This window comes from Dromiciops gliroides, chromosome 5, assembly GCF_019393635.1.
Source record: "Dromiciops gliroides isolate mDroGli1 chromosome 5, mDroGli1.pri, whole genome shotgun sequence".
Taxonomy (NCBI): Eukaryota; Metazoa; Chordata; class Mammalia; order Microbiotheria; family Microbiotheriidae; genus Dromiciops; species Dromiciops gliroides.
Genome location: NC_057865.1, coordinates 207785611 through 207808739, shown reverse-complemented (window position 1 = coordinate 207808739; position 23129 = coordinate 207785611). Strand labels below are relative to the sequence as shown.

The following is a 23129-nucleotide window of genomic DNA, read 5'->3' as shown; positions in this document are numbered from 1 at the left end:
CATTTGATCCTCAAAACAGCGATGCAAAAGTAGATGCTATTTTTATCCCCATTTTATAGATGAGGAAATTAGGCAAACAGAGGTTAAGTGACTTGCCTAGGACCATATATTTAATAGGTGTCTGAAGCAAGATTTTAACTGAGGTATTTCTGACTCTAACCCCTAGCTTCCATGAAGTCTTCCCTAATCATTTTAGGTACAAGGAATACTTCCAACTTCAAATTCAACTTACTTGACTTTTATTACATACTTATTACATTATAAAATGTGTAGTAGGTGAATGACTGCTATGTTTACATTACGATTATTTTTGTAAAAGTCATGTAAGAATGCAGGATATGCATTTGAACACTAGCTGTGCTTACCACTTGAGTGATCTTGGAAAAATCACAACCTTTACAAGTCTCAGTTTCCTCATCTGTAAAATGAAGTCTGGGCAGATTTACATTTTTTTTCTAATTCTGAATCTAATTATTTCGATGTAAATATCACTTGGCTGTAAACTCCCTGAAGGCCTTTCTTTTTCATCCTCATACCCCTAATGCTTATAATATATAACGTGTAATGTTCATTGAGTTGAATTTATTAGGCACCTATGATTGCTAGTGTCCCAATCAACTAAACAACAAATATGAAAAAACATTAAGTGCCTGATTAAAAGCAAAACAGCTCTAGATCATAAGGAGTTTACAATTTAGATAAGAAGAGACAAATATGTACAAATAAAGGCATATTTGAAACACACACAAAAAAAGAAATAATTTTGGAGAGACAGCACTAGCAGGTAGAGCAACCACAAAAGATTTCATGTTGAAAACATTGTTTACACTGAGTCTGGAAAGAAACTAGAGATTCTAAGACATGGAGATTAAAGATGGAGTGAATTTCAGACATAGGATTCAGATAGTATACAGACAAAAGCAGAAAGACAGAAGATAAGTAACTGAGTGAGGAACAGTAAGAAGGCCAGTCTGGTTGAAACTCAGTGGGCATGAAGTGGAATAATGTTCAAAGAGTCAGAAAAGCACGTTAAGTTAAGTTGTGAAAAGCTTTAAAGTCAAACAGAGGACCTTATATTCTACAGATAATGGGGGTGGCAGTAAGGAAGCACCAGAATTTACTGAATAAGAGAAATATATGATTAGGCCCATGCTTAAGGAAAATCACTTTGGCAGCTATGTGGAGGATGAATTGGAGTGAATTACTAGAATAAACTGTAATACTATATAATTACGAATAGATTTCTTGCCTATACAATGCTGATTTTTCTAATATATCAATTCTTTCTGATATAGTAATAAAAACAATACATTTAATAGATTTCATGAGAAGACAGTAGGATACTCCCATACAGTAATCTAAACTACCTGTTCAACTGATGTCATGAGAGGAATATGGGACTATCAAGGTAGAGATTGTGTTTAGCTTCTGGTTCTATTAATTTATGACACTGGGTATGTCACTGAAACTAACTCTCAATTGTCTCATGAATAAAATAAAATGATGAAGTTGTACTACATAACCTCTATAGTCTTTCCAGCTCTGACAATAATCCCACCTTAATTTACACGCTAAAAATCTGTATCATTCTTACCCTTCCAGAAGGAGCTGTTCTAGATTTTCTATGACATCTGCAAGAAATTCAGGGACAGAGGACAATTGATTGTATGAGAGATTGAGCTGTTTCAAGGTTGGACATCTGATATTTGGATCCAAAATTACTAAAGGTCCAATTTCATTACGGGAGATATCAAGATTTGCAATGGAATTCATTTTCAACAAGTAGGCAGGAATTAAAGTGATTTTGTTACTGTGTAAGTCCAAATACGTCAAACATTTTAAAGTCTGAAAAGAAAATATTTTAAAGTTATAAAATTATATGTGACCAAGAAAATCTAATTTAAAGCCTAGAACTTCAGATAAACTAGAATAGATTATTGGAGAGGGGGGAAATGAAGGTAATTAAAATATGAAGTATACTCTATCTATACTCAGCAAACATGTGTAAGGTGCCTACTAATTGCAATATGTGATAATATGCTGGGGAAATAAAAAGTTCTTATCCTCAAGGAGTTTATAATCTAGAAGGAAAAGATAAGCCATACACACAAATACATGTAATACAAAGTAAAAAACTCTTTATTTTCTTACATTTAAATTCATGTCTTTTCTAATTCTCTTCCTACCTCTGTAATTAGACTTATTCTGACTCCACAGTCTTCCTTATTCCTTAATATGGTTTGTCCTCAAGGGTCAATTCTTATTATCTCTCATGTCCTTCTCTATACAAATTAATTACCATCTCTATACAAATGACTTCCAAAGTTATAACTCTAGGCATCACCTAGAACCCCTATTCCGAACTGCAGACTAGTTGCTCATAAAACAACACCTCTACCTGAATTTCCAACTAGAACTTCAAATTCAACATGTCCCAAGCCAAGCTTACTGGCTCTCCTTAATCCTCTTCCTTCTGACTCTTTCAGTCACTGCCACTGCAATTCACTCTGACTCCCATACTAAGTTTGAGTTAATGCTTAATAAATGCTTACAGACTGATTGACTGTATAGGTGACCCAAAGATAAAAAAAACTCCACTCTCAATCTCCTCTCATATCAAGTCTTGGTGAATCCAAAATAATTTTGTGTGTATGTATGTGTATCTACATGTGTGTGTACAGAAACATATATGAAAATCTGTTCATGTCACACTTTTCCATAATGCTCAGGGGCTCCCTAGTTAAGTTCAATGGCCACCAAGTTAATCAAATTCCTTGGTCTGGCATTCAAATCTTCTCTCCCCAAACTCCTAACAATCTGGCATAATCTTTCCTTCTCAATAGTTTGATATCAAGTTATTCCCCTCCACACATTCAAATGCTTCAGTTAGATTATACTGCTATCTGGCCTATTCAATATGTATTTCCCCAGCTCCTGGTCTTTGTTCACATTGTTCTCTATACCTAGAATGCCCTTCCCCCCTTTCTCACTTTAAAAAAATAAATCACACATTAAAAAAAAACACACACTGGCAAGTAACAGTTCACATTTTAGCAAAGTGTAAGACTGAGTATCAAGTTTATAATCATGAAAAATAATGTTTCCTTTAAATATAACCACAAAATTAATTAAATGAAAAAAATATGCAAATACATGTCTTTTAAAAAGATATTAAATTACTTCACAGAGTTGTTGTGGAACTCTTTTAAGTGCATTCTGGTGAAGCTCCAGTTTCTCAAGACGTGTTAAGTGATCACTTAAACAGCATTTCTTGCTTATAGCATCAATATCCTCCAGTTCATTTGCTGAAAGGTCTAATGACTTTATATATTCTCTTTCTGAGGTTAGAGAAAAAAAGCTGTCTGATCGTCTTAAATGGGACTGAAGTTTTGAAGATCCTTCTGCAAAACATAATGTATAAAGAGACAGAAAACACATTTCATCTAAAGCTTATGCTTTGTTAAAAAAAAAAAGTACAAATGAGCTTCTTAAAATTCTACACTGTTTTACTTAAGAAAAGTAAACGGGTTTTCATCCAGAAGTGTATTTTATACTTTCTACATGTGGCAATTTTAAACAAACAAAATCTCAAGATTCCCATGTAAAATAAAATTAGCAGTGAATAATTTTAATGATTTTGACCATCAGATGTGGAGTTGATAAATTACTTGATTCTGACATAAATGTCTAACTGTGTGTGGTTATTAGCTTAAATACTCACGGACAGAGTCATCTGGAGAAAATAAGTCTCTTTTTTGCTTCAACAATTCATCACGTTCAAAACTGGCTTCCTTTCAGAAAATAAAGGCATCCATAAGAAAGGCTGTGTCATTTTCTCTTTTTTCAAAATATTTTTTCTCCAATTACATGTACCAATAATTTTTAACATTCTTTTAAAAAAATGTGGAGTTCCAAATTTTCTCTCCTTCCTTTACCTCCCCACTCCCTGAGACAATAAGCAATTTGATATATTATACATGTGCAATCAGGTAAAGCATATTTCTATAGTAGTCATGTTATGAAAGAAGTGTGTCATTTTCTAAAGGCAAAAATGTCTTTCTACACAGGAGCAACTTCTACTGGCTTGAAAAAGAAAACATGTATATATTATATGCAGTGAAACTGAAGAAAGAAAACTGGAGCACCTAATCCTAAACTTACACAATTACTGACTCTCATCAGTTTTGGAACTGGAAGAAATTTGAGATGACATAGCTACTTTGGAGTAGAATGGTTCTCATCCATTAGGTTGTTTTCTTTTCACTATACTACATTTGCATATCCAATTCCCTGCTCATCTTTAACTAGGTTTTACTGTCTATTTTTTTTTTTTTTGGAGGAAATTAGGTGGCAAAGAGGGCTGGAAATAGAGCAGTGCCTTGGTGAGTAGAGAGAAGGTGATACAATTAAGAGATATTGTGGAGAAAATTTGTAAATTGAGTAAATATGTGGCAAGTGAAAGTGAGGATGACACTAGGGCTCTCTTTTCACCAATCATCTCACTTTTATTACCACAGACCATGCCATGAAGAACTTAATTCTTTCAGCTCTGAACCTGGCCAATCATTATATCAGATTGGCCCCTGCCATCCTTCATTTTACTTCCCAGCTACATCCTTATCCTCTTCCATCCCTTTCTACTCTACTACATGGATAAAAACAAGATAGTTGATAGTCAGGACTTGAGGATAGTATCTAGAACCATAATCAAATCAGTACTGCCACTGTCACTAAAAAGGATGTGTCACTATTCATCTATGAATCCATTCACCATCCTTTAACTTCCAAACCAAAAAACTCATCCCTGGGGACTATGCTCCTTTAGTTGGCTCCCTTTATTAGAGCCTAAGTTTCTTGAGGATAAGGGCTCTCTCCAGTTTTGTTTTTGTATCCTTGGTACTTAGCACATATTAAGTGCTTAATATTGCTTTTACATTCATTAATTCAGTCTGTGAACTGGGGTGACTAGAAAGATGGTGGGGGCCTCAATAGTAACAGCAACAAAAACAAAATTTGAAAAAGGAGTTTAAGAGAAAAGATAATGCATTCTATTTTGGAGATGTTAATTTTGAGATGTCTATAATATACCCAGCTCAAAATCTGAGGTAAGCAGTGACTAGATCCTGGTGGCTTTCCATCTCTCCCTTTCCTTTTCTCATCCTAAACCATCAATCCACCAGCCCCTCAATTCTTTCCTAGAACAACACCCCTGCACTGTCTACTTTCTCCTCCCTTCCCAGGCTTCCTTTCTTCATTCCTTTCCTTCCTTCCTTCCTTGCCTTCTTTCCTCCTTTCTTTAACAAATATGTCCAAGTCTTCACCTTCATTAAGAAGTCCTCACTAGATTCTACCATATTCACTAGGTATCCTCTCATACTTTTTTCTTTTCCGCTGACTCCTTGTGAAAGCGGCCTGCACTTATTTTCTCTATTTCATCTATTTTCACTCTTCTTAAATTCCTAGAATCTCGTTCTTAACTGTTCTCTCAACCAAAATTACCAGTGATTGGCAATCCTGTTGACTTTTCTCTGTTGTGTGTGTGTGTGTGTGTGTGAGAGAGAGAGAGAGAGAGAGACTACTTTCTTGACTCTCCTCTTAGCTATCTGACCCCCTTCTTCCCATTTCCTTCTCCCTGACCCCCTGCTCCAGTCACCATGGACCTACAGTCTTCTTTACTGGATATTCATCCATAGTATGCTCATTAAATATGGGTGACCCCAAAACTGTCCTGGGTACTTTTCTCTTTTTTTGCCATACTCTCTCAATTGGTAACCTCATCAGCTTCCATTAGATCAATTATATCTATGTAGATGACTCAAATCTATACATCTATCCCTCATGTCTCTTATGAATATCGATCTATTCTACAGACTCAATGATTCTTTAATCTGGAAACTAACAACTTTTATATACCAAGTTTATATACCAACTTTAATTCAAAGGTAGTTTAATAAAATACTGTACAAAGAGGCATCATATTTTAAGGAACTTCTTGACTAATCACTAATGACTGCCCTAGATGCTTTTTCCCACAACACCATCACCACCGTAGATATATATCCCATAGATACCCAGGTACTATAAGGGAAGAGGACATCTCTGTGAACTTTTGGAGGGGTAAATCAACCTTTAAGTGATACAGTCTTTGAGTTTAGCTTAATAACTGGGATGTGGAAATGGATTACAAGAACCAGACTTATGTCAATAACTATTTTCAACTGAATGACAGATATGGTGCTCATTAAAAAAAAACAGAAACTAGATAAGTTAAGGTTTTTTACAGCTTTCTGTAACAAAGAGATGCTATTTTGGGAAGAGAACTTATAAGGAAAAAAACACTCTAGACAAGTACATGGGATCTTTATTCGAATCTAGTGAAGATCAAAGATATAGGTAATAGGCCATAGCATAAGGCCAAGAAGAAATTAACATACATGAAGGAAATTTGAACATTATCTAATAAGTAACTGGGCAAATACTTTGGTAATCTTTATGTGGTATATGATTTGCAAAATCACTTTTCCTATAAATTAGTACCCCTAAGCTTGGTTTCAATAATCTACATAAAAGTACCTCTGAAGGAGGAATAAAATAGAGTTTCTAGGGGTTTCCTAGTAGTAGCAAAAAATAAGCATGAGCAGAGCAACGGTGTGATTAATACATTTGAGATCTGAGACAACAGCTCTGCAGGCTAGCTGGGATGGCAATTTGGGACTCACATTAGCCAGTAGTGGTTCAAGTAGAGTTTTGTTGACATAAATCTTTTCTGATTTCGTTCAAAGTTCCTGAGCTCTATTTTTTATCTCTTGCTAGGGATACAATTTGTATATTCATTATGAAAATTGGGTTCATGTTATGCTTCCCTATTTGTCACAAATGCGCTCTGCCTTGGTCCCTTCACTCTTACCAGAATTCCCAAGTTGTTGCTAGTTTTCTTGAGGATCAGAATCCTATTCTTGTGAAAAAATTGGAACACTAATGCATTGTTGATGGACTTGTGAACTGATCCAACCATTGTGGAGAGCAATTTGGAACCATGCCCAAAAGGCATGTGCATACCCTTTGACCCAGCAACACCACTACTAAGTCTATATCCCAAAAAGATCATAAAAAAGGGAAATGGACCCACATGTACAAAAATATTTATTAGCTGTTCTTTTTTGTTGTGGCAAAGAATTGGAAATTGAGGGGATGCCCATCAATTGGGGAATGGCTGAACAAGTTGTGGTATATGAATGTAATGGAATACTATTGTGCTATAAAAAATTATGAGCATGCAGATTTCAGAAAAACCTGGAAAGATATGAACTGATACTGAGTGAAATGAGTATAACCAAGAGAATATTTTGAACACAGTAACAGCACTGTATGATGATCAACTGTGATAGACTTAGCTCTTCTCAGCAATACAATGATCCAAGACAGTGCCAAAAGACTCATGATGGAAAATGCTCTCCACATCCAGAAAAAGAACTATGGAGTCTGATTGCAGATCAAAGCATAGTATTTTCACTTTGTTGTTTTTATTCTTTCTTTCTTGTGTTTTTTTCCTTTTGTTCTGATTCTTTTCTCACAACATAGCTAATGTGTAAATACATTTAACATAATCGTAATGTATAACCTATATCAGATTGCTTGCTTAGCATCAGGAAGAGGGAAGAAAGGGAGGGAGGGAGAAAAGTTTGGAACTCAAAATCTTACAAAAATGGATGTTGAAAACTATCTTTACAAGTAATTGGAAAAAAGAAAATACTATTAAAAAATTTAAAATAGATAAAAGTCACTCCCCCAACCTAAAAAAAAAAAATTATATTCTTGAATATCAGCCTCTGGGGACAGGTCTCGAATATATACTATAAGAATTCTTTGATTCCTACTGCCTGCTGTCCTAAACCTAAACCTACAAACTACTTATTGTAATCACTTTTCTAACCATTTAGCTTCTTAGGGGTTGGCTAAAAAATGATCCTCAATTCCCCTAACCTTCTATCCCTTCTATTTGCTAACACAGAACATGCTTAGTGAATTCTGGCTGAGACATGAACCAAGTTGTGAGAAAACTTAAACTTAAAGTTCATCCTAAACTATAGATTTAAGTGTTTGTTAGAAAGTTCTGTATAATTATTCAAGTATAAAATGGGAATACTTAATTCTTACTGTAATTAATATTTCTATTATATTATTATTGTATTTACCATTCTAGTAAGACATCTACCTACCAAGAGATCTCTCTGAAGCTTCTTACCTACTTGCCTAGTTCTTTGATTTTCCATCATAGTCTCCTAAATACTTAAGCCTTCCTAGAATTATTCTTACTGTTCATATTGGGTTCTCCCCGGATAATCCAAGTGGTTCTTACAATCTCTGTGTTATAGCTATTAAAGATCTAAGCCATCATTTTGCCCATAGTCGTGGAGTTAACCGGAACTAACTTTGTCCTACATTTTTTTTGGGGGGGGGCAAGGCAATGAGGGTTAAGTGACTTGCTTAGGGTCACACAGCTAGTAAGTGTCAAGTTTCTGAGGTCGGATTTGAACTCAGGTGCTCCGGAATGCAGGACTGGTGCTTTATCCACTGCGCCACCTAGATGCCCCTCTGTCCTAGATTTTTAACTACCAAAAACTACATGAGATTCATGATTTGTCTTACCATTGAAATAGAATGCCTTTCCAAAGTTGGTGAGCCACGCTGTAAGGCAGGACCTCTATAAAGATCTCCCACATTAAAAGAACTTGATTTCTTTTTCATAAGAAATGATCCTTCACTTCCTGTTTTAATAATAAAATATAAAATAAGGATATTAAAGATGACATGAAGAATCTGAATGAAAGATTGGTACACAAACCACAAACATAGGATTTAAATATTTTCTAATTATGGAGAATAGTTTGATTCATTCCCTCTTAGAATCTTTTACACGTTAAATGCACAAACTCCTATGTTTAGTATATTAACAGTAAAATAATTCTAGCTACACCTTTTCAAATATCAACTATTGATATGTCTATCGGCTTCAAGGAATCATTTCTTAAAATTCCATTTAATCTTTTATTTAAAATATTCAACATTTAATATTTCTTTTTATTCTATCATTTTAGAAAGTTGTACTTATTCAATTAAACTACCCAATTTTGTTTATGGATTCATTTTTAAAAATAAACATTGTATACAAGCTTTTGAAGAAGTCTTTTTAAGTATAGAAACATAATGAAATCAATTATACTAGGTGTAATAGATCTGACAGCTAAAAATCAATTTACAAAAAAAAACCCCAAAACCAAAAAATCAATTTGCAAAATGTTTTAACTTTTTTTCACCTAGAGACTAATATTCAAATCTGTCTTCAAAGAATTTGTATTTCCAAAGATATTTGTAAAATATAAATGAAGTAGTTAGAATAAAACTAAGGAAAAAAAAGTCTAATGGAATCATAGAATTATAGCTTCCAATGAGAGGGTATTTAGTCCAAAACTCTCACGTTACAGATGAAGAAACTGATGCCCAAAAAGTTAGAAGTTATTTACTTACCTAGGTAGGTCTTAAGTAGGAATCATTTCCTGGTCCTTTGGCTACCACTATGTTTAACACTATCATAGATAGCTTCATAATAAATGCCATCTTTGTTTTGTCCTACATCTATGATTTCATCAATGTAGAGATCTCTCCACAAGAAACTTTCTCTACTAGTAAAGATAAACACCTTCTCCATAACTCTGTCTCAGTGACTACCCTATGGACACACAGCCAGTGTGTGACTGAGCCTAGTGCAGGACTGAACCTAGGATCTTCCTAACTTCAAGAACAGTGCTTTATCTACTATGGGACTCTGACCTATAATTGTTGTATTTTAAATTACCGAGATTTAAAAGTAAATTAATTCATAACAATGGTAGTGGTTGTTTTTCAGAAGACTGTTCAAGCTTAAATTTTCTATCTAAAAGATTGAGAAAAGGTCCTTGTTAAAAGCATATGAATCAATAAATAAGTATCTACTTGACACCTATTAAACACTAGGCACTGTGCTAGGCTCTAGAAATACAAATATTAAGGATGAAACAATCCCTATTCACAAGGTGTTAATGTTCTTTACACATACTTGCAGTGTAACCCTGGTTATGTCATTTAATCTAAGACTATAGGTTGCAGAGAAGGTATTGACTTGCTTAGGCAGAGGAGGTTTTCTTAGCCAAGATTTCCCTTTATCAATGAAACCATGGGTCCAATCAATATCTCAATACCTAAAGAAAAAAAAAGCTACCATACAACTTTGGTGAGAGATTAGAAATCCCTTTCTCTTTATTTTAAAAATCTACAAAATGAATTTTTTTCACCAAACTTCTTAATTGCTTCCAAATAGTTTCAACAATCATATCTAGAAACATAACACGAAAGAGTTAATATGTCACAGTCTTTACCTTCACTATCAAGATCGTCACTGTGACCAAATACACAGTCTACTGAAGATTCAGGTATAAAAGTCCAATCACTAAACTTATCAAGATGATCTTCAGAAAAACTTCCATCACTGCCTGATATTGGTCCATCTTCTGATAAACTTTTCATTTGAAATCTTAATACCATTCTTGCCAATGCAGATCCTGTGTCTAACAGTAAAAAGCCAGAAAAAATGATATTTTAAAAATATATCATAAAATAAAATAATAAGATAAGGCAAATATACGCTTTCTTTATGAAGAAAAATTAAATGTGTCAGTTTTGCTTCAAAAGCATTATACAACAATATTGCTGCTGATTATAACAGATAATGCATTTAAAAGATAAGGCTAAAGCCTTGGCCTAGACAAGTCACAAAAGCAAATTATATGCCTGAATGAATTAATATTCTTTATTAGAGGATATTACCTGATAGTTTTAAAATACTGAAGTAAAAAAAAAATCAAGTTATGATACAGCAGATGCAATCTTTATAAAGCTTTGGCCTGACTGGCTGCAATAATAAAGATCACATCCAAGCTCATTAGTTTCCTAACCAATCAAAAAATTTTCTATAGAAAATTGCACCTTGAAACTCGAGATGGGAAAAAATGGTACCACTAGTCTGAGTGTACACATAAGTATAGCTATCCGTCTCCTAGCTTATCCTTGTAAAGTTAATTTATTTGAACTCAAGTATAAGACTATGTTTATCTGCATTATTTCATTTTCTTAAATTCTATCCAACACTCTAATTTGCTGAGGTCTTTTTGGACACTGATTGACATTTAATGCATTACCAATTATTCTTCCTTGGGTTGTATCATGAATAAATCTAAAAAGGATGCCAAATATGCCTTTACCAATAAAAGAGCTTAATAACACATGTCACAAGGGCCACATTACTAGAGAACTGCCAAGCTGTAATCAAACAATTCCTAAATATTATTTTGATGTAGTCAATTTTACCATTTTCAAATCTACCCAAGTATATTATTATCTAGACCAGTGGTGTTATATTCAAATAGAAATGGAGGCCACATAAGAACCCATTTGAGCTGCATATTGACTTAGAAAAACCACACAGGTTTATATATTTATTTTTTCACTAATCCATCAACACATTAAAACTAACTTGGACTTAGCTATAACTGATATTTTAAATTTTATATTTTAATTCATATTATTATGAATTTGACAATGTTTTCAATATTTATGTGTATATATTACATACATGCATACAAATCAGGTAGGAACTAATTACAAAGAAAAAGGATTTAAGTTTATGTTTTAATATTAAACATATTCAAAATCATCCAAAAACATATCACTAAAAGAAGATTCAACATTTATTATAATTTAATAGTTTGCTAGAAACTTGGCATCTTCTGCCAGAAACTATTTTATCAATAATGAAAATAAGCTTCTGTGATACTGTAGTTTTCAGCATGAATGCTCATTTGTTCATTTTTGCCTTATGGGAAGTTAGTCTTTAGGAGTGAAAATAACTGCCACATACCTACCAAACAGTGCCAAGATTCTTGAAGCAAAAATGCACATTTTGACAAAATGTTTTGGCAAGTAAGAATGAAAATCTGGAACACTAACTTCATTATACTTTTCTTTTAGCATTGTGTTACACCAAATTCACTGTTACACAAGTTCCATTTTGAATGTTACTTTTTGTTCTTTCAACATCAAAAGAAAACTGCTTTCACATATCCTTCATATCACTTTTCAAATTCAAATAGTAATTCTGAATACTTGAAACATACTTGGTGAAATTACAAGAACCAAATGCTTCTTTGATAATTTTTACATATAGGAAAATGGATCAAATTACAATTTTTAGTTGCTCTTCCCAAATACCAAGTTTTATCTTAAAAGCTTTAATGTAATTATACATAAATGTTATAACTTGATTTTAATCCTAAAGTTTTAAATACAACTTATTTAAATGCCTCAAAAAAGGACAATGAAAGCTAAATCCTGAAACCAGTTCTTTTTATTAAATTTATTCCAATGACTCTCCTTTTACTTCTAAAAACATTTTGATTTAATGGCAAAGTTGTCAAAATCACTTCAAAATCTTATGACAGGAAAGCCAGCAAACTTTTGAAAACAGTATAATCTTCTCTTCCTGCTCACTTTCAATTTCCAAAAGTAATAAGGAAAACTATCATTGTTTCAATCTTTGAAAACATGTAAAATTCACTTTTTTATTAACAAACTTAAGCATACTTTTCAGCATTTTGTGGTGTATGATGTAGTATACATGATAAAATTTACTATTAGGAGCAATTTCATTCTGGATATTTGCAAAATGTTTATTATAGTGGCTGCACATAGCAGGCATTTAATAAATGCTTATTTCCTTCCAGTTCCCTTCCCTTCATAGGCATATGTACTGAAGACAAGCTCTATCCAAATGCCAGTGTCAATCCAAATGCAAATTGTAAACTGGTCAATAAAAATTCTTCAAAGTTAATACTCTTTCTTGTATGCATGGTCAAGCCAAACTCATTTGAGTGATGACAACCGTTTTCAAGGAGGCTATGCAGTATTCTGGGGCTTGATATAACTTACATTTCATCTGTATCTGGAGGAGTTCACCATCCACAGAAAATCTCTCAACTTAAATTCTGTGTTGGAGCTCCTCTATCAAGTGTCAACCACCCTAACGAGCACAGATACATCAGTTTTATGCTTCAACTGATGGTTAGGACCACAGGGTCACTGAACGAAGTTATTTCTGTTGTTATAAATTTTATGAAATCTTGAAGGATTCTGATGTGGATGGGCAATCTCCTGTGGTAAAAGAGCCTGTGAGGTAGTATTTTGCTATAGTGAATATAACATTTTCATAAGCAATGATCTGAAATATAATAGGACCTTATGTTCTCTATACCTTTCAACTAATTGTGATATGATAAATGTATGATCCACTGTCAAATATTCCTTGTGAAATCTTGCTTGTTCCCTATTAAAACCTTTATCAAGGATGTCCTAATTCATATATAGATGACTCTCTCCTATAAAATTTTTCTAGGAGTATAGGAATAGATGGCAGTAATTATTCATATTCTCTTGGTCATCTTTTGTGAGGGGCAGTACTAATAAGGTCAAAGATTTTAAATTTTTTTCTATCTTTACTTCATAGATATGTACATATTTATGTGAGTCTTTCTATACACACACACATATATGCTTCTGAGAGAAATAATTATTTCTCTTTTATATTAACCAATTATCAAATTAGGACTAAGGTTTTTCCCCTTCCTATTTCCTCATTCATCAATCAGCCCCTATAAATTATCCAGCCAGCTTTAAATAATAATGATAAGATGAAATATTGGATGAAACTTACTCAATGGGGAAAACTTTTAAATCTGATCAAAATATAAAGAAATTCTAATCTAAGTGAACTAGTGAATTGAAGTCCACTGTGTTTTAGTCAGACAAGTCTGAATGGAAGTGATTTCCTTTTTGTCTAGATTACCTTCCATGGGTGGTATAGGTATAGACAAATCTCTTTGACTAAGACTGAGGGTTCAGAGTTCAGAGTTCATCCCTCAGACCTCATTAGAATAAGCTCACCCCTCGTTATAATATTTATTTTCTCATTACTTGTTAACCAATCAGAGTTGATTTCCACCCTCAGGAATACCCACTCTTCCAAGGGCATTGAATGGGTTTAGAAGAAACAAATAGCCCTTTTATTAATATGTTAGCCATAATTAATAAAATGATAGTTTAATTACCCAGAAACTATATCTCTTGAACTTTTATCTATAACACTTCTTTGTATTTTGATCCCTTAACATCATCACCACCATGTTGCTTCTAGCATAACTCTCTCCCCTATATGGTCAAAACTAGCTGTTTTTCCAGTTTGCTCTTTTTAGCGCTACTTCGACATTCCCTATAAGCATACCCATGACTATAATATTAGGTTAGAGTCTGAAGGTGGTGGTTCCACTGTCCTTGATGGCGAAAATAGTTATAATGTTTTTTACAAATCTTTTCCACTTTCTGTTTCTTCCATTTTCACCTTTAAATGTCCTTTGAATGACTTTGTTATTTGGCTATCTTACCAACCTTTCTTTAAATTGGTTTTAATGTCCACTGCTTTTCCTTTATGAGATAATACTACTGATAACTGCCCATCATCTTTCTTCATAAGATTTTACAGACAGTTTATATTCTAACCTAGTTTATGTAAAATAGATAAAAATATTAAGAACTTTTAAAAAATCATTAATACTCTCATCTCCAGCAAATTAAAGTTTCCTACTGAAACTTACTTGTTTGTTTTCTTAAATTAGATACTTTATCTGGAAATAAAAGACTAAGCCATGAAGGTTCAATTTTTCCCATGCAAAATCCTCCAAGACAAATGCTGCTATTGGCAAGATTCAAGCCAAGCTTCCTTAATAGTAAACTGATAATCTGACTGTTATTTTTCTTTATGCTGATCATCAGGGCCTTCCGAATTTCCTGTTCCCGTGATCCATTATTTAATAAGAGTTCCACTAATTTGGGACTGCCTTCCTTTTCACAAACCTACACAAAGAAAAAAAGAGAGAGCAGGAAAAATAAATAAACTGACATGGGGTTTAGGATAAATCAGAAGTTTCTCCTGTGAGATGCAAAACCAAAGACGACCAGATAACAGAGCAGATATATTAAGGAATCACGGGATTATTAAAGTTTAGACTGACCAGTTAGTCAGTCCTGACCAATATCAGGACAGACATAAACATACCTAAGAAGTAAGGGGAGATAAAATTCTATAGCAGAAAAGTCAGTTAGGTGTGGCTACTACCTGACCAGAGCTAGGAGACAGAGACAACCCAAAAGTCAGGGCCATCATTTCAAAAAAATCCCCCTCGACTCTCAGGAATATGATAAGCATCCAAGCTTTCCCAAAAGGGAACTTTCCAGTTCAGAAGTAAGCTAGTTCAGCAGTCCAATTCTCTAATTGTTGTTTGTCCTTGGTTCTGGAAGAGGACCATGACATCAGGAGGTGACATAATGATACAAAGTGAGTTTGGATTTAAGTGAGGGAGGGCTGTGCAAAGTCATCAGCCTCACTCTCTCCTCTGGAGCCATCTGGGTTCAGTGGCAAGACATAGATCAGGACGACTGGAGATAGCTCCAAATGCAGGAAGACTTTTTGTCTTTTTAAGCTAAGGTCTTTCCCATATCTCAGTTTGTCTGAAGTAACACTCAGTAATTAAGGCTAAGAAATGAGGTAAAAAAATGGCCTCTTTTACCTACTTCAAAAAAAAAAATTGAACTTGGAGGGGAATACCCTCAGGGTTTCTGGACAGAACAGAAACAACTGCCATTTACACTCACTCTAGGCCATCAAAACCCAATGACCAAGTGAGGCTTGGGCTGGGACCTACTGTGATAGCCAGAGTGATCAGGGTTTAAGGCATGGTCAAGTAGCTCCATTTGAATTCCAATGGGCTTTATTGAAGCCTAGTTTTTCACAGCTGTATTTTTATTTTATATAGACAAGGAAACTGGGGCTCAAAGAGACTCTGAAGTAACTTTGTCACACAGATAGTTGCCAAGGTGGAATACAAAATATGTGTGTTTCATGAATAAAAGAAGAAGTTTTTTATCCTCAGATTCTCTATCACTTAATCTTTTTGACAAGTACTTTTACTGTAACGATTACTCACTTTATTCATTCAGTTATTATTTACTGATAACTATCCAACTACCAAAATTCATATTGAGAGTCAGGTCAGTCCATTAGCCACTAGCCTTCCCTAGGGGAAAGTGGTCCCTGGAAGAAGAAGTACCACAGAAATTGAACCTTGCGGGGTGGCAATTTGGGGGTGTTCACTTCGAAGATTTGGGTAGGCTTTCAGAAAGTCATGAAGAATGAGGTCCTAGGAAGGTACCTCCTTAGATATCAGTACCCTAAGCCAAAACTCTAATCACACAAAAATAATTACCAACTTCCTACTGGACATTTCAAAATGGATATCTAATAACTCACGGTGTCCAAAATTAAATTATTTCCCCCCCAAAATCCACTTCTCTTCTATACATCCCTATTTCCATTGAGGGCACTATCAGGTTGATAGTCTTGTGAATCTTCATTATAATATGAACGTATGGATCATCTGGATTTGATGGAGCTGGCTTATTATCTAAATGAATTTTATGAGACCCTGAAAAATGTCCTTTGACTAAAACTTCAGGCTGAACCCAGACAGCTAGCATATAAGTCCCTATTTACTAAGTTCTTTCCTGAAAAGAGCAAACAAATCAAAATGCCTCTTTTGACTAAACTTCAACTAAGAAGTCCCCATTCACTATCTTCTTTCCCCACGAGTAAATAGATCTTATTGTTCTCCTTAGCAAACACCTAGGCATCTTTGTTCTTGGTAAACCCTTCCTATGTCTTTAAGCTGCCTGTTATAGTATTTTCTCTAGGTTAACTTGTATCATGCTAATAAAACTTGACATCACCAGTGAGCAAAGAAAACCTTACATACTCTCAAAAAGAAGGAGTCTCCAGCATGATCATGTTTAATTTTTCTTGGGACAAAATAAATTGGTATTATGTTTTTCCTGTCTTTGATCTGGGTTTTCTTGTAGGGTATTATGTTCTCTGATTGTTTTTGGTAGGAGGACAGGTACAGAAACAAAATGTAGGAGATATTATAAAATTAATTTCTCTGATTGGTTTATTATTTTTTGTAGGAGGCAAATAAAAACTATATTTAATTTTTTACAATACATAACCAAATCTTGTCCTCGTATCTTCATGATGCCAGGAGAGAGTAGTGTCATGACAAAAAACAAAGAATGGAGTGTCAAGGTAGAATGTGATTGACAGTATCAAAGGCTGCAGAGAGGTCAAGGATGAGGGATGTGAAAAGGCCATTTAGATTTAAAGAGAGCAGTTTCAGTTGAATCATGATGTCTGAAGCTAAACTGTTGAAGAAAGTGAGAAGTAGAGGCACTTCTTCAGGGGTTTAGCCACAAATGACATACGAGACAACTGTCAGGGATGGATGATTTTTTTGTTTTTGTTTTTAAAATGGAGAAGACATGGGAATGTTTGTAAGTTGGCAGAGAAGCAGCTAGTAGGTAAGGAGAGTTTGAATATAAGTAGGGATAACAAAGAGGACAGAGTCTGCTGGAGAGGATGAAATGGAATGGGATGGAATGGGATGACTTTGGCTTGTAGAGAGGTTGGCCTTGACAAGGAAAAGAGCCATCTTTTCATGTGAAACAGGGGTAAAAGAAATGATAATATTAGAAGACATCAGACTGATGTGGGACGAGGAAAGGAGAAGGAGCTCTTGGAGAATGGTCTTAATTGTTTCAGTTAAATCTGAGGCAAGGTTCTCAGTTGAGAGAATGGGATCAGAGTGTAGTGACAACACTACTAGGCCTGGGTCCAGTTAGAGGACACTCTGACTGTGAGAAGGACACTTTGACTGTGATAAATAATACGGTTAATCAACTTGCTGGGGTCAGTTACAGGGTACTCTTCCCTTGGAAAAGTTAGGCAACCAGATAGTGAAACAGATGTGTCAAGAGTACCCAGAAATTAGGCACCTTGAAATTTTTTTTTTTTAAGTGAGGCAATTGGGGTTAAGTGACTTGCCCAGGGTCACACAGCTAGTGTTAAGTGTCTGAGGCTGGATTTGAACTCAGGTCCTCCTGACTCCAGGGCCAGTGCTCTATCCACTTCGCCACCTAGCTGCCCCCACACCTTGAAATTTATAGCCGGAGTCTCTTTGGAACCCAGATGTTCTTATTATGTGACTAGGACCAGGCAGTGACAATAATCTCATGGCCCCAACTGTTTCAAGCACCCCCACTCCCCAACAGTTGTAACTTTTCAGTTTCATAGAAAAGCATTGTCTTTCCTCTGGCTGACTGAGGAACATGCCATAAATCTGCTCCTCCGCAGCAGTTGAAGCTTAAACTCTTCCCCCGGCCATATCCCCTTGTGCCAATTAAAGTCTCTTACTTTTTAAACTCTGATTGGATTGTGTGTGTGAGTAATTCTTTTTGTTTTTTTTTGGCGAGTAATTCTTTAATAGAGGGATATCTAAGATCTGGTTTTCCAGTGACAAGAGGAACCATGAGAAATCTGAGGAGTGATGAAAAAGTTTGGAAGAGCTTCTGTGGTAAATAGAAGTGATTTAGGGAGGTGCAGAAGGATTGTCTAGCAGCAGTAAGGGCCCATTTGAGGTTATATATTATAAATTTATAGTGGATCCAGTGAGCAGGGTTTTATGATTTTTCTCTACCTTTGTTCAGCACTACCTGTTTAAGAACAAAGGTGATAAGAGTGATACAAGGCTGATAAAGAGAATGGAGACTCAAGAGAAGCCAGTGTAGAGATGAACTACCAAGGAAGGGTCAAGATGGATACAGGAGAGTATAGCTAGTGCAAGGGTAATGTCACGGTAGAGAATTGAGAAGTTGAGGGATTGGAGGATGGACAGGCTAATAATGGTTTTCAAGAAATATTAAAAGAACCACAGGAAGACTTCCATTGCTTTGAGTGTGCCCCCTTTGAAAAGTTTTTCCAAATGTCACTGACAAGAATCATATATGATAAGGATTAGATGCTAGAAGGTGTTTTACTAGAAGAAAAATGACCACTTTCATTAGATCACATAGTCATTGCCTTTTAGGCCCTTGGACTCTTCATAGAATATTTTCTGTGCATACTCGACCATCACAAATCAAGATATCACCCTCATGATGTCACTGGTCCTCTTTGAGAACAAAGGATGAACAACAATGATGTCTACCTCATCTTTTTCCCTCTCTCTGCTCACTGTCACCTATCTCAGACTCTTTTCATCTCTTGCCTACACTACAATAGTCCCCTAATTGGTTTACCTACCTCCAAACTCCCCTCACTCCAATCTCTCCTCCTTCCAACAGCTAACAAAGTGATTTTCATGAAGAGTGAGTATAATTAAACCTCTACCTTACTCAATAAACACCAGTTATTACCTCCAAGATCAAATGTTAACTCTCTTCTTTATCATTTGAAGCTTTTAATAACCTTAGCCCAACCTACTTTTACAGCCTCATTCCTCATCATTTCCATCCATGCACAGCAGTTCAGGCAAACTTTCCTTGCTTACTCTTCATAAATGGTACTTTCTCTGTCTTTTTGTACTGACAGTCCCCCATCACTGGAATGTACTCCCGCCTCACCACTTCAGTTTTTATTTCAGAATAATTGTATCCATTTGAATATTTACCTGGCAGATTAAAGAAGTTTTTCCAGTCACTTTATTAATATCAGCTCCCAAAAGGAGAAGGCATTCAGCCATAATGCTATTGTTCTCCTCACAGGCTCTTGCCAATAGTACATTTTTAATATCATCATCACAAGTTATTTTGGCAAAGAACTTGCAACAAAGATGCTGAAACTAAAAAGAAAGAAAAGAAATGGCAATTGGGGAACAGATAAATCCATGACCTTTAACACAAGAGTAAGAAGAAATGTTTACCTGATGATCTGTTTGTTCATTGAAACACCTGGACATCTGATAAAAAATTAGTGAGTCATAAGAATGATGACTGAGCAGCAGCTTTGCAAAGCAACACGATAATTCAAGTATTCCCAAAATTGTTTTAAATCCCTGAAAATATGACACACAAAGATGAAGTAAACAACTAATGACAAAAAGAACAAAATAAAAAGAATTTGGTAATTGTACTTAAAATTTAGGATACTACATTTAGTTATACAGCTACAGCTACTATTGCACATAATTTCAATATTCCAATTAATACTATTTTTACTTTAGTCAAATAATATTTTATTTTATTTTATTCAAATTGTAACTTCTATAACCTTGGCAAACCATCTCTCTGGGTCATTTCCCCCCATCTCTAAAATTAGGGTAATGGACTAGATCAGTTCTCAGATGTGATCCAGAGACACCTCAACCTCCCTGAGACAAGGAGTTCCACAAAGTCAAAACTATTTTATAATACTAAGAAATTATTTGCCTTTTTTGCTCTGATTATCTCATGATTATAGAGCTTTGCAGCAGCTACATATCCTGTCAACTAAATATTCAGCTGCAAAACTGAAGACTGAGTTAAATATTTCATCTGTAGAATTTTACTAATGGACAAAGCGGAGATGGGGAACAGAAAAGGCCTCTTGTAGAAGGTGGGATATAAACTGACTTTGAAGTAAGCCAGGAGACAGAAATGTAGAGGAAGAGTATTTTCTGGAGAAGTGGAAGGGCATGATGGAGTCAAGACATGGAATGCCACATAGGAGTAACAAACATGGCCAGTGTCCTTATCAAAAAATATGCAGCTGGTGCTCTTTATGTGGTGGCAAGGAATTGAAAGTTGAGGGGATGCCCATCAACTGGGGAATGGCTGGACAAGTTGTGGTATATGAATACAATGGAATACTATGGAGTTCAGAGAAACCTGGAAGGTCTTGTGTGGGCTGATGATGAGTGAGATGAGCAGAACCAGAAGAACATTGTACACAGTATCATCAACATTGTGTGTTGACCTACTGTGATGGACTATATTCTTCTCACCAATGCAATGGTACAGAAGAGTTCCAGGGGACTCATGATGGAAGAGGATCTTCAAATCCAGGGAAAAAAAAGAACTGTGGAGTATAGATGCTGAATGAACCATACTATTTCTTTTGTTTTTGGTGCTAATGTTTATCTATTTTGAGGTTTGTCATCATTGCTCTGATTTTTCTCTTATAACATGACTAATGCAGAGATATGTTTAATGTTATTATGTGTATATATATACACATACATACATATATATACATACATACATATACATACATATACATACATACATACATACATATGTATGTATGTATATATATGTGTATATATATATGTGTGTATATATATATATATATATATATATATATATATATATATAACCTATATCAGACTGCCTGCTGTCTAGGGGAGGGGGGAGGGAGGAAAAAATCTGAAATTGGAGAGCTTGTATAAACGAAAGTTGAAAACTATCTTTACATGTAACGGGAAAAAAATACTTTATTAATTTAAAAAAAAATATGCAGCTGGGAGTATAGATGTGAAAGAGAATAAGGAACCAGGCTGTAAAAAGCTTTAAAAACTATACATAAGATTTTACATTGGATCTTGGAGGTAATGAGTTTTTTGAGGTAATTAGTTTTTTTGAGAGGTCAGTGGTGAGTGACATGATCAGACCTAATTTTCAGAAAGATCACTTTGGCAGTTAAGAAGAAGGTGGATTAGATTGGGGAGAGACATGAGGCAGGGTAGAAAATCCATTATTTCCCTTGTCAGGTATGTTTTCCTAGATTAGATGGCCTCAGAGTTCCTTGTATTTTTGAGAGTCAATAATTTTGTAACAAGCAAGCAAGCAAAACAGGTAGCTATTTTATTAAGAATATATTCTGGAGGCAGCTAGGTGGTGCAGTGGATAAAGCACTGGCCTCAGATTCAGGAGGACATGAGTTCAAATTTAGTCTCAGACACTTGACACTAGCTGCCTGACCCTGGGCAAGTCACTTAACCCTCATAGTCCCACAAAGCCAAAACAAAACAAAAACAAACAAAAAAACCCCAAAGAGTATATTCTAATGCTACTGAGGTATCGGCATAATAAAGTAACTGCTGATCCTGGGACCTCAGGCATGAAATGCAAAGCATTTCACTCCCAAACCACCCCCAAATTCAAAATAGCTTAGTAAAGAGATTCATCTGTTTTGAGGATAAAAAGATAAACTGAGGTACAGTTGCAAATGCACTTATTATTCTTTCCAAGCAATGTAAATGACAGGCATTTGATTAGCTAAATGTAACCTTGCATCACATATGAAGTGGATAATTTTGATTATATTAAATTGAAAATTTTGGCATAAACAAAACCAATGCAGTCAAAATCAGAAGGAAAGCAGAAAGCTGGGAAAAATTTTTTATTTTGTAGCAAGTGTCTGAGATAAATTCCTAATTTCTCAGATATATAATCAAATTTATAAGAATATAAATATAGAAGGAACATATACATATATAATTAAAACATATAAGAATAAAATATGCAAAATATAAGCATATAAAGAGTTAATTTTATAAGAACATAAGACATTGACCAATTGATAAATGGTCAAAGGATATGAACAGGCAATTTTCAGTCAAAGAAATCAAAGCTATCTATAGTTATAAGAAAAAAGACACTACATCACTATTGATTAGATAATCGCAAATTAAAACAACTCTGAGAAACCACCTACCACCTTGTACCTATCAGATTGGCTAATATGACAGAAAAGGAAATAGACAAATGGATATATGGGAAAATTGGGACACTAATACACTGTTGGTGGGGTTGGGAACTACTCCAACCATTTTGGAGAGCAATTTGGAACTATAACCAAAAGGATATAAAAGTAAGCATAGACTTTAACCCAGCAATGCTGCTACTAGGTCTCTATTCCAAAGAGATTAACAAAAGGCAGGGCAAGAGAAGGAAGGACCTATTTAGACCAACTCTCTTTGTGATGGCAAAGAATTGGTAATTGAGGAGATGTCCATCAATTGAGGAATAGTTGAGCAAGTTTTGGTATGTGACTGTGATGGAATAATATCTTGCCAGAAGAAATGATGAGCAAGATGATTTCAGAAAAACCTGGAAAGATTTAC

At 34.8% G+C, this 23129-nt stretch overlaps 1 protein-coding gene across 2 annotated transcripts in view; it reads right to left on the bottom strand.

The window, feature by feature from the left end:
- Positions 1-23129, bottom strand: part of LRRK2 (leucine rich repeat kinase 2) — a 200985-nt gene that overhangs the window by 118637 nt on the left and 59219 nt on the right. For both annotated transcript variants that reach the window (XM_043968574.1, XM_043968575.1), the window contains 8 exons: positions 19950-20081; positions 19698-19868; positions 14739-14997; positions 10416-10604; positions 8650-8768; positions 3722-3791; positions 3181-3401; positions 1595-1845 (listed from right to left, as the gene is read on the bottom strand). In XM_043968574.1, coding sequence (XP_043824509.1) covers positions 1595-1845; positions 3181-3401; positions 3722-3791; positions 8650-8768; positions 10416-10604; positions 14739-14997; positions 19698-19868; positions 19950-20081 — 1412 coding nt within the window. The remainder of the gene's footprint in view (positions 1-1594; positions 1846-3180; positions 3402-3721; positions 3792-8649; positions 8769-10415; positions 10605-14738; positions 14998-19697; positions 19869-19949; positions 20082-23129) is intronic.